The 12988-nt window shown below is 43.3% G+C and overlaps 2 protein-coding genes across 4 annotated transcripts in view; one reads left to right on the forward strand and one right to left on the reverse strand.

The window, feature by feature from the left end:
* Positions 1–12988, reverse strand: part of HOOK1 (hook microtubule tethering protein 1) — a 66224-nt gene that overhangs the window by 50353 nt on the left and 2883 nt on the right. For both annotated transcript variants that reach the window (XM_056532933.1, XM_056532931.1), the window contains exon 2: positions 2435–2520. In XM_056532933.1, the coding sequence (XP_056388908.1) occupies positions 2435–2457 (23 nt within the window). In that variant the 5' untranslated portion in view covers positions 2458–2520. The remainder of the gene's footprint in view (positions 1–2434; positions 2521–12988) is intronic.
* LOC130283437 (E3 ubiquitin-protein ligase RNF170-like) overlaps positions 4946–12988 on the forward strand; it is a 64825-nt gene continuing 56782 nt past the window's right edge. The window contains exons 1-2 of one of the 2 annotated variants that reach the window (XM_056532941.1): positions 4946–4997; positions 11076–11157. The gene's annotated coding sequence lies outside the window, so the exon portion shown is untranslated. Of the gene's footprint in view, positions 4998–11075; positions 11158–12988 lie in introns of those variants that run through there. The other variant, XM_056532936.1, reaches the window with a different exon arrangement.

Consider the following 12988-nt stretch of genomic DNA (forward strand, 5'->3'; position numbering starts at 1 on the left):
CAGATTTGTAAATTACTTCTATAAAAAAATCTTAATCCTTCCAGTACTTATGAGCTGCTGAAGTTGAGTTGTTCTTTTCTGCCTAAGTGCTCTCTGATGACACCTGCCTCGGGAACTGTCCAGAGTAGAAGCAAATCCCCATAGCAAACCTCTTCTACTCTGTGCAGTTCCCGAGACAAGCAGAGGTGTCAGCGTTGCCAGACAGAAAATAATGACTCAACTTTAGCAGCTGTTAATTATTGGAAGAATTAAGATTTTTTTAATAGAAGTAATTTACAAATCTGTTTAACTTTCTGGAGCCAGTTGATTTTTTTCCTGGAATACCCCTTTAAGTTATACCCTGATACAAAGTATAGTGGATAAGAAAGCTGATCATAGGAAGGGGGTCCAACTGCTGAGCCCCCCCACTGATGATGAGAACAGAGGTCATCTGCCCCCCTAAAGTGAACAAAGCAGCAGAGCACGTGATCAGCCATCACTCCACTCATTCTCCTTGGGACTTCCAAACATTGCCCATCGCTGAACCCAATATTCCTTGAAGTCACATATAAGTGGTGGCCAAGGATGTGCACTGCCCAGAATTTACTCAGGGGACAATTTACCTCCATTCCCATCATCCGTGCACTAGGACTAGGGTTGCCACCCTGCCGCTACTTTTATATAAAAAATTCCGGCAATGCAATGCCCGGTATTTATGCAACCAATCCTCCATCTCCCGGAATATTGCACCATATACTATACCAGTGTTTCCCAACCAGAGCGCCTCCAGCTGTAGCAAAACTACAACCCCCAGCATGCCCGGACAGCCAACGGCTGTCCAGGCCTCTACTGACCCAGTGATGGCTGCGGAGTCCTGACCAGTGTGGCCGGTGTTCTGTGGCCCATATAATCCCATATTATTCCTATAGAACTACTTTCCTCGGTTGCAGCATTGTGTTCTGGTATTTACTGATCAGGCCTCGCCTTGGCAGCTGCAAGTCTGACAATGAATACATAATGCGGTCGGGCGAGTCCGGGCCTGGAAGCACTGGCAGTGCTGGAGCTTGGTAGAGGCCGAACAATGTATAGAGCTTTATGCTACAGAATCAGCTGTGACTAAGGGGTCCTGACTAGATGAAAGGCCTAACTAATGGAGGGTCCTGACTGGAGAACGGTCTTGACTAGAGGAGGTACCTGAGTAGAGGATGGTCCTGACTAGAGGGTGTCCTGACTAGAGGGTGTCCTGACTAGAGGGTAGTCCTGACTAGAGGGTGTCCTGACTAGAGGGTGTCCTGACTAGAGGGTGTCCTGACTAGAGGGTAGTCCTGACTAGAGGGTAGTCCTGACTAGAGGGTGTCCTGACTAGAGGGTGTCCTGACTAGAGGGTAGTCCTGACTAGAGGGTAGTCCTGACTAGAGGGTAGTCCTGACTAGAGGGTGTCCTGACTAGAGGGTAGTCCTGACTGGGGGAAGATATTGACTAAAGAAGGCTCCTGACAAGATGAGCATCCTGACAAGATGAGGGTCCTGACAAGATGAGGGTCCTGACTAGAGTGTGGTCCAGACTGAGGAGGGTCCTGACTAGTGTGGGGGTCCAGACTGAGGGGGGTCCTGACTAGAGTGTGGTCCAGACTGAGGGGGGTCCTGACTAGTGTGGGGGTCCAGACTGAGGGGGGTCCTGACTAGTGTGGGGGTCCAGACTGAGGGGGGTCCTGACTAGTGTGGGGGTCCAGACTGAGGGGGGTCCTGACTAGTGTGGGGGGTCCAGACTGAGGGGGGTCCTGACTAGTGTGGGGGTCCACGCACTACATCCCTGTTCCCCAACCTGTAGCTCTCTAGCTGGTGTAACACTACAATTTCCAGCATGCCCTGGATTTATAGTTTTGCGACAGCTGAAGAGTCACAGGTTGGACAACACTGCAATACACAGACAAATCACATGTAGTACTTAAATTTTCCCTGAGGTGGCGCTGCTGAACTGAACACTTCATACACTTGGTTCTTATTTTTGTAGCACAGAATACACTGGGTCCATTCACTTACAAAAAGAAGAAATCCTCAAAATGGTAAAAATGGTGAAAATGGTGAAAAAGGTGAAAAAGGTGAAAAAGGTGAGGCACGAATCACTTTAAGGGGACACTATCCAAATAAAAAATGTTTTTATTGCCCATAGCAACCAATCACAGCACAGCTTTCCTTTTCTATTATGTTTTAAAAAAAATGAAAGCTGCGCTGTGATAGGTTGCTATGAGCCACAACCACAGTTCATTGTGTGTTGCCCATAGCAACCAGTCAGAGCCCAGCTGTCATTTCTTAAACTGACCTGGTAAAATGAAAGCTTTTTATATATCTCCCCTAATGTATACTATACAGAAAACTCCCAGAATTCCCTCATAACTTTTGTGCTCTAAGACAATGATTGGCGCAGAACGTCTTCCTCATAGAATGGCACTTACATCTGGTGAAGCACCTGCGCCATGGGAACACCGCTGGTGAGGTCCTCGATGGTCTTACACGGGGCAGAGGTATTAAATGTCTGTAACTACGGAAAGAAAGAAAAAAGATCAATTGTCTGTCAATGTTATATTATCTATCTCATATCTTTTTCATATCTATCTATCTCATATCTATCTATCTATCTATCTATCTATCTATCTATCTATGGCTTGACAAAGGCTGTGTGAGACAGCTGAAACGTCGCCTCCTGTACGTTTGGTTGAATAAAGCCACACATTTTTTTCACAGAATTTGAGTGCTGCTGTTCTCTTCGTTGTATCTATCTATCTATATATCTATCTCATATCTATCTATATATCTCATATCTATCTATCTATCTATCTCATATCTATTTCATATCTATCTATCTCATATCTATCTATCTATCTATATATCTATCTATCTATCTAATATCTATCTATCTCATATCTATCATATATCTATCTCATATCTATCTATCTATCTATCTATCTCATATCTATCTATCTCATATCTATCTATCTATCTATCTATCTCATATCTATCTATCTATCTCATATCTATCTATCTATCTATCTCATATCTATCTATCTATCTCATATCTATCTATCTATCTATCTATCTATCTCATATCTATCTCATATCTATCTATCTATCTCATATCTATCTATCTTTTTCACATCTATCTATCTATCTCATATCTATCTATCTCATATCTATCTATCTATCTCATATCTATATATCTCATATCTATCTATCTCATATCTATCTATCTATCTCATATCTATCTCCTATCTATCTATCTCATATCTATCTATCTCATATCTATCTATCTCATATCTATCTATCTCATATCTATCTATCTATCTCATATCTATCTATCTATCTTTTTCACATCTATCTATCTATCTCATATCTATCTATCTCATATCTATCTACCTCATATCTATATATCTCATATCTATCTATCTCATATCTATCTATCTATCTCATATCTATCTCCTATCTATCTATCTCCTATCTATCTATCTCATATCTATCTATCTCATATCTATCTATCTCATATCTATCTATCTCATATCTATCTATCTATCTCATATCTATCTATCTATCTTTTTCACATCTATCTATCTATCTCATATCTATCTATCTCATATCTATCTATCTATCTCATATCTATATATCTCATATCTATCTATCTATCTATCTCATATCTATCTATTATCTATCTATATATATATATATATATATATATATATATATATATATATATATCTCATATCTATCTATTGTTCTCACCATTTACAATCACATTGCAGGTTACATTTTGCTCAGTGCACATTATACAGAAAAACCAATGACCACGTGTGACAACTACCCCCATCATTTCCTCCAGCTTTTCAAATGCTCAGAAATTCTTGTGTAGAACAGAATTGTGCGGCAGCAATGACCAGACTGCAGCCAAAGCTTTCCCTCTACATTGTACCGTGAGCCGGTAGGAGGGCTCAGCTCTGCACCTCCACTTCTTACAACACTTCAAAGTCTACACCACAACTTCAGCGACTCAGCAAATACTCAGCCTTTCTTATCTTACACAAAGTTACATCATGTCTTATAGTCCAGTGTTTCCCAACCAGTGTGCCTCCAGCTGTTGCAAAACTACAACTCCCAGCATGCCCGGACAGCCAACGGCTGTCCGGGCATGCTGGAAGTTGTAGTTCTGCAACAGCTGGAGGTACACTGGTTGGGAAACACTGTTCCAGATACATCCAGAGCTGAAATCACGAGAAATGCATTGCACTATATTTATTAATCTCATGCGCCAAAGTTTCCCTGTTCTTTTCACCTGTTCACCATTTTCAGCTAAGTTTTAAAAAAAGGTCAGGAAACATCCCCCCCCCCCCCCCCCCAATCCGAGTGATTTATGAAATTGGGTTTTGTCCAATTATTGTTGCGTTTTTCAGGCTGTGATATATATATATATATATATATATATATATATATATATATATTTATTTTTATTTTTTTATTTTTTTTCCACTTCAATAAGGTGGTTACAAACTTTGGTGAATTTTCGTGCCCTTTGGCAAATTTTCGACGTTTTTCAGACACGTGAAAACACATTGCTGCATCTAAGGGATAAATGGCAAAAAGAAATAAATAAAATAAATAAATAAAATAAATAAATAGATAAATAAATCACTATGCAAATGAGAAAAAAAAAAGTATCTATTTATCTATACATAAATGTATTTAGGGCGATGCGTACTCTGTGGCCTGTGCCTGGTCTTGCTTGTGTCATGATGTCACCGTGATGTCACACATTCCAGGCGCGGGCAGTGAACCAATCCCAAGTGTAAATGGAATGAAAAAAAAAAAAATATTCGAATCACGAGAACCATTCACACTGAGGAATCCGGATATTTTGTGGTTACATTCGTTTTTTTTTTTCACGTGGAAGCTTCTATAGGTTATAAACACACCCAGGAGCTGTCCAGACTGGTTCTACTACTATTCGCGGCGAGGGCAAGAGATCTGCCATAGGTATAGTGTGAATTGTGCCAGCTGTGCACGCCCCTGATGGATGCCGCGCCGAGCACTGCGCCGGTACAGACAGTATACGGAAATGGCGTACATAGAAATTCATGTATCCTCTGGCTTTATCTCGTATATGACAATTTTCTATTTCTGGGTATTTCAGAATTTTTTTTACCTAATATGTGACTCGCTGGCGTTTTGCGCCATTTATTTAGCATGTCGTTTATTATAACATGAAAACAAAGAGAGGTACGGCTGCTGTTATGGTCACCCAGCTTTCCCAGCCTCATGAAAAGCAAATCTGTGATAAGGAAAATTTAGATTGAAGGCAGATTTGCCGTTCAAGGGGTACTCCGATGGAAAAAAAAAATTTTATTATTCAACTGGCGCCAGAAAGTTAAACAGATTTGTAAATTACTTCTATAAAAAAAAAAAATCTGAATCCTTCCAGTACTTATCAGTTGCTGTATGCTCCACAGGAAGTTCTTTTCTTTTTCAATTTCTTTCCAGTCTGACCACAGTGTTCTCTGCTGACACCTCTGTCTATGTCAGGAACTGTCCAGAGTAGGAGCAAATCCCCATAGCAAACCTCTCCTGCTCTGGACAGTTCCTTACATGGACAGAGGTGTCAGCAGAGAGCACTGTGTTCAGACAGAAAGGAAATTAAAAAATAAAATAACTTCCTGTGGAGTATACAACAGCTGATAAGTACTGGATGGATTAAGATATTTTATTAGAAGTAATTTACAAATATGTTTAACTTTCTGGCAACTGTTGATTTAAAAAAATAAATAAATAAAACATTTCCACTGGAGTACCCCTTTAAAGTGTCATGTAAAGGCAGCCATCTTGGTTGTTACCCAGCTTTACCATGAAACGACTTAGCTCCCATGCACACTAAGGAAATTTAGAAAGGGATTTTCATGCTAAATTTCGGATCCGCACCACCCCCGGAATTGGTACATGAAAAATAAGTGTCAGAAATAAAAGTCTAAGCACATGTTCACACTGCGAAATCTCCGCTGCGAGAGCCCATCTGAGTGGACGCCGCCGAAATCCTTCAGTGCCAGGATTGCGCAGACTTTGGCTTGTCTGGGCATGCTGGAAGTTGTAGTTTTGCAACAGCTGGAGGCACCCTGGTTGGGAAACACTGACCTAACATATTTTGTAGTGGAATGTGTATTTATACATCCACCATTCAGTGTATGTGGAAAGTTGAGTAACAAACTATATCAGTGTGTCCCAACCCTTGTGCCTCCAGCTGTTGCAAAACTGCCACTCCCTGTAGAGTAAGATCAGCATTTCCCAACCTTTAGCTGTCCTGGCATGCTGATAGTTGTATTTTTGCAACAGCTGGAGACACGCAGGTTGGGAAACACTGATGTTACTGATGGGCAACCACGTCCTTGGAAGAACAAATACCTGGGATTAGGAAGCTCCGCAAATCTCATTCAACTAAGTAACGGTGAATGGCGGACGTCTCGCTAAATATAGAAGAAGTTATTTACAGAGCAGAAGTAAATCCGTCCATCAGGGCAGCGACAGGAGAGATAACGTGATCTGGGCACAGAGGGCACAATATGGGGGATCCTCACCTCTCACCTCCGTTCTGTATAACTCATATATATACAGAATACATTTATTCAAAAACTTTGAGCTCTTGCTGCTGTTACTGAGCACCGGAGAGCCCCCTTGTGGTGATCAGCTATATCTTATTTACTGCCTTCCAGGGGGCTGTTTACCACTAGTCAACACATAATTACTTCCTCCCTTAGCTGTCTGGCCAATCACAGCAAAACACCTGCTCCTTACTGCTAAGCCATGACATAGTGCTGGAGAAAGTGCTGAACAGCCTGGGGAATTATTTAAACAGGACATAACTATAGATGCAGAAGAATAAGGAGGAAGAAGACCTATCAATCCAGGCGCTCCGGATACTTGACCCAAGAAAATGGATGGAAGCAGACTTGTGCTATCAAAGATCCCTCGGCAGAGACCACTTTATTAAATAAAAAATAGTAAATAATAAAACAGATTACGCATTTTGAGGGAAACACCCTCTTCATCAGATCTGATGAAGAGGTTTTTCCCTCGAAATGCGTAATGTTTTATTATTTATTATTTTTTATTTAATAAAGTGGTCTCTGCCGAGGGATCTTTGATAGCACAAGTCTGCTTCCATCCACTTTCTTGGGTCAAGTATCCGCAGCGCCTGGGTTGATAGGTCTTCTTCCTCCTTATTCTTCTGCAACATTTCCAGGCCTGGATTCCTTCTGCCTCCTGTGACCTCCCGGCTTCAGCAACGTTCCTGACCTTGTGGTACCCTATATTCTAGGGTGATAGGCACATGTCCTATTGCTTTGAGGTGAGCGGCCATCTACTAGATGCGTCGGCAGCCCCGACAACTAGTTCTGTTCCATCTTTCCAAGGGTAATACAGGAGGCGCCACTTGTGCGGTCTGTTCTTTTCTACATTACTATAACTATGGATGGAATGTGAGGGGAGGGATTGTGGATGCACTGGTTTTGCAAGGTGCTATGTGAGCATAAAGGAAAACAGCTGCAGCATAACAGGAAATAAGGGGCTGCTTCATATAAGCAGCCCTGGTCTAAGCTATGAATTGCTGATAACGATGGCAAGCTAAAGGGAGAAGGAAGTGGTTCCATCACAGAAGCAGAACTGGTCTAAGCAGTCAACTGCTGCTGATGCTGGTGACAAGCTGCACATGCATCAGCTGCCAAGAACTTAAAGGGGTACTCCGCCCCTAGACATCTTATCCCCTATCCAAAGGATAGGTGATAAGATGTCTCATCGTGGGAGTCCCACCTCTGGGGACCCCCGCGATCTCAGCTGCAGCACCCCAGACATCCACGCACGTGGAGTGAACTCCATGCCAGATTACTGGCGATGTGGGGTGGAGGCTCATGACATCACGGTTACGCCCGCTAGTGACGTAAATGCCACGCCCCCTCAATACAAGTCTATGGACTTGCGTTCAAGGGGCGTGGCCATGATATCACGAGCCTCCGGCACTGCACCCGACGCTTTAAACCCCCGCGATTAGACATCTTATACCCTATCCTTTGGATGGGGGATAAGATGTCTTGAGGCGGAGTACCCCTTCAAGGGTCGTCAGAAAAACAGGAAAGCCTTGATTTACCTTTCAGGCACAGTGTGAACCCTATGGAGGAGGCAGACAGGCTCACAGATTGCAAATGGAACTATTTAAACCCCTTCCCACTTCCTGTGTCCTTTCTTGATGTCTCTGTTTCTAGGGACGGACTGAGCCTAACAACAGGCAGTGAACTGCAAATTCAGTGAAAGTGAAATCTTTATTGGCTTAAAAGTAAGACATGTTTTAGGGGGTTAGAAAGTGACGTAAGCAAAATATAGATTGTGAGCACTAGTGAAAAGCTAATGTCCATTTAATTCACTAATATCTCCCTCATTTTGCCTCATGTGATTTTCAGCTCCAGCAATGATCTCTCATATAGTGACATCATCGCCGCTGCATGGTGATGTCACTAATTCTGGGGATGTTACAAAATATCAATGACCCATCAGGACCGTGTCTATCTGCCATAACTTCTGCCATTCCTGACCTTTCTTTGTTCAGAATTAAGGACAAGGCACAATGGGAACGGATAGATCTGGATCTCGCTATTGTCCTCGTAGCTCGTAGTCTGCCGGCCAAAACGGCGCAAAGAGAAAACACACAGGGAGGTCCCTCAAGATGGAGAAGAGAGAAGCAACAGAGGAGGTCTCACCAGGGAGGGTAACGCACGAAACAGGTGGTCTCCTAGACAGTACGGCAATAATATCCTGTGAATGTCAGATCTCAACAGAATCTGAAGCTGACATGGTGGAGACCACTACACAACACATACCGACCTACAGACGTGTAAGCTTCAGACTTTTAATCTGTTATAGTACAGGCTCCTCTACAGCTCCTCCGCAGACCCTTCCTTCACAGTCTCTGCACCTCATAATATAGTACAGGCTCCTCTACAGCTCCTCCGCAGACCCTTCACCCACAGTCTCTGCACCTCATAATATAGTACAGGCTCCCCCTACAGCTCCTCCGCAGACCCTTCACCCACAGTCTCTGCACCTCATTATATAGTACAGGCTCCTCTACAGCTCCTCCGCAGACCCTTCACCCACAGTCTCTGCACCTCATAATATAGTACAGGCTCCTCTACAGCTCCTCCGCAGACCCTTCACCCACAGTCTCTGCACCTCATAATATAGTACAGGCTCCTCTACAGCTCCTCCGCAGACCCTTCACCCACAGTCTCTGCACCTCATAATATAGTACAGGCTACTCTACAGCTCCTCCGCAGACCCTTCACCCACAGTCTCTGCACCTCATAATATAGTACAGGCTCCTCTACAGCTCCTCCGCAGACCCTTCACCCACAGTCTCTGCACCTCATAATATAGTACAGGCTCCTCTACAGCTCCTCCGCAGATCCTTCACCCACATTCTCTGCACCTCATACTATAGTACAGGCTCCTATACAGCTCCTCCGCAGACCCTTCACCCACAATCTCTGCACCTCATAATATAGTACAGGCTCCTCCACAGCTCCTCCGCAGACCCTTCACCCACATTCTCTGCACCTCATAATAAAGTACAGGCTACTCTACAGCTCCTCCACAGACCCTTCACCCACAATCTCTGCACCTCATAATATAGTACAGGATCCTCTACAGCTCCTCCGCAGATCCTTCACCCACAATCTCTGCACCTCATAATATAGTACAGGCTCCTCTACAGCTCCTCCACAGACCCTTCACCCACAGTCTCTGCACCTCATAATATAGTAGAGGCTCCTCTACAGCTCCTCCGCAGACCCTTCACCCACAATCTCTGCACCTCATAATATAGTACAGGCTCCTCTACAGCTCCTCCACCGACCCTTCACCCACAGTCTCTGCACCTCATAATATAGTACAGGCTCCTCCACAGCTCCTCCGCAGACCCTTCACCCACAATCTCTGCATCTCATAATATAGTACATGCTCCTCTACAGCTCCTCCGCAGACCCTTCACCCACAATCTCTGCACCTCATAATATAGTACAGGCTCCTCTACAGCTCCTCCGCAGACCCTTCACCCACAGTCTCTGCACCTTAAATTATAATACAGGCTCCTCTACAGCTCCTCCATAGACCCTTCACCCACAATCTCTGCACCTCATAATATAGTACAGGCTCCTCCACAGCTCCTCCGCAGACCCTTCACCCACAATCTCTGCACCTCATAATATAGGACAGACTCCTCTACAGCTCCTCCGCAGACCCTTCACCCACAGTCTCTGCACCTCATAATATAGTACAGGATCCTCTACAGCCCCTCTGCAGTCCCTTCACCACAGTCTCTGCACCCCATAATATAGTACAGTTCTTCTGCAGTCCCTTCCTCCACAATCTCTGCACCTCAAATTATAGTACAGACTTCTCTACAGCTCCTCTGCAGTCCCTCCCTTCACAGTCTCTGCACCTCATAATATAGTACAGGCTCCCCTACAGCTGCTCTGCAGTCCCTTTCCCCACAATCTCTGCTTCCTCATTTTCCTCTACAGCAGTGGTTCTCAACCTTCTTAACCCTTACAGTACTTATCAGCTACTGTATGCTCCACAGGAAGTACTTTTCTTTTTGAATTTCCTTTCTGTCTGACCACAGGGCTCTCTGCTGACACCTCTGTCCGTTTTAGGAACTATCCAGAGGATTTGCTTCTACTCTGGACAGTTCCTAAAATGGAAAGAGTGTCAGAAAAGAGCACTGTGGTCAGACAGGAAAGAACTACGCAACTTCCTCTGTAGCATACAGCTGCTAAAAAGTACTGGAAGGATAAAGATTTTTTAATAGAAGAAATTTACAAATCTGTTTAACTTTCTGGCACCAGTTGATTTAAAAAAAAAAAAAAAAATGTTTTCCACCGGAGTACCCCTTTTATACTCTGGAATGAATCTTGCTGCACCTCAGACTTGATGTAGAGCTGAACAGGTGGCTCGCCAACATTTCTAATTAATTTATTTATTTTTATATTAATGCACACTTTTCTTCCACACCATAAGACAGAGGAGCAAAAGTGGAAAAAGCCGCCGTCAAGCCTGAAACAAATATTCAGCCGACCGTGCAAACATCATTTCCATGCAGGTAGATAGCAAAACAGCTGTAGCATAATAACGTGTTAAAATGGTGTCGTGGTCTGAATTAATGCTGAATACTGAGGAATTCATGTGCAGGACAGGAACCGATTGTAACCAGAAATACTGGGATAAGATCAAGATAAAATATAACTCAGGATCAGTACAGGATAAGTAATGTAATGTATGTACACAGTGACCTCACCAGCAGAATAGTGAGTACAGCTCTGGAGTATAATACAGGATATAACTCAGGATCAGTACAGGATAAGTAATGTAATATATGTACACAGTGACCTCACCAGCAGAATAGTGAGTACAGCTCTGGGGTATAATACAGGATATAACTCAGGATCAGTACAGGATAAGTAATGTAATGTATATACACAGTGACCTCACCAGCAGAATAGTGAGTACAGCTCTGGGGTATAATACAGGATATAACTCAGGATCAGTACAGGATAAGTAATGTAATGTATGTACACAGTGACCTCACCAGCAGAATAGTGAGTACAGCTCTGGAGTATAATACAGGATATAACTCAGGATCAGTACAGGATAAGTAATGTAATGTATATACACAGTGACCTCACCAGCAGAATAGTGAGTACAGCTCTGGGGTATAATACAGGATATAAATCAGGATCAGTAATGTAATGTATGTACACAATCACTACAATGTGAGCGGGCTCAGCCACATCAATTAGAAAAGGGGTGCTGCTATACGTATCAATGTAATACAGTATCCAGAAAGAAAAAGAAACACGCAAAACAGCGCACACCCATAAATATCAAAAAAGTACTCTTTATTAATACATGAATCAAAAAGACAGACAAGATTCTTAAAAACATTTAAAACAGGCCTAAAGCAGCCAAAGCACAAAACAGGGTGAGCTCCCTCAACAAAGGGATCCCCACCCAGGGCACATGCCTATTACAGTACATCAATAACGTCCCTATGTCATACAAATAAGCTACCGCATAACACTAGATTCATCACAACAGCCCATATACAACCTGTATTCTCATGTAGCAAGTAGTGGTGAAGTGACACAGGACGGTTAATGGAGGTGTTACCAGGCAAGTGCCCCCCTAAAGACCCCACGCGTTCCGTTGCCCGTCGGCAACTTCCTCAGCATCACCCCTGAGGAAGTTGCCGACGGGCAACGGAACGCGTGGGGTCTTTAGGGGGGCACTTGCCTGGTAACACCTCCATTAACCGTCCTGTGTCACTTCACCACTACTTGCTACATGAGAATACAGGTTGTATATGGGCTGTTGTGATGAATCTAGTGTTATGCGGTAGCTTATTTGTATGACATAGGGACGTTATTGATGTACTGTAATAGGCATGTGCCCTGGGTGGGGATCCCTTTGTTGAGGGAGCTCACCCTGTTTTGTGCTTTGGCTGCTTTAGGCCTGTTTTAAATGTTTTTAAGAATCTTGTCTGTCTTTTTGATTCATGTATTAATAAAGAGTACTTTTTTGATATTTATGGGTGTGCGCTGTTTTGCGTGTTTCTTTTTCTTTCTGGATAATGTATGTACACAGTGACCTCACCAGCAGAATAGTGAGTGCAGCTCTGGAGTATAATACAGCATATAACTCAGGATCAGTACAGGATAAGTAATGTAATGTATGTACACAGTGACCCCACCAGCAGAATAGTGAGTGCAGCTCTGGAGTATAATACAGGATATAACTCAGGATCAGTACAGGATAAGTAATGTAATGTATGTACACAGTGACCTCACCAGCAGAATAGTGAGTGCAGCTCTGGAGTATAATACAGCATATAACTCAGGATCAGTACAGGATAAGTAATGTAATGTATGTACACA

Source organism: Hyla sarda, chromosome 7 (genome assembly GCF_029499605.1).
Source record: "Hyla sarda isolate aHylSar1 chromosome 7, aHylSar1.hap1, whole genome shotgun sequence".
NCBI lineage: Eukaryota > Metazoa > Chordata > Amphibia > Anura > Hylidae > Hyla > Hyla sarda.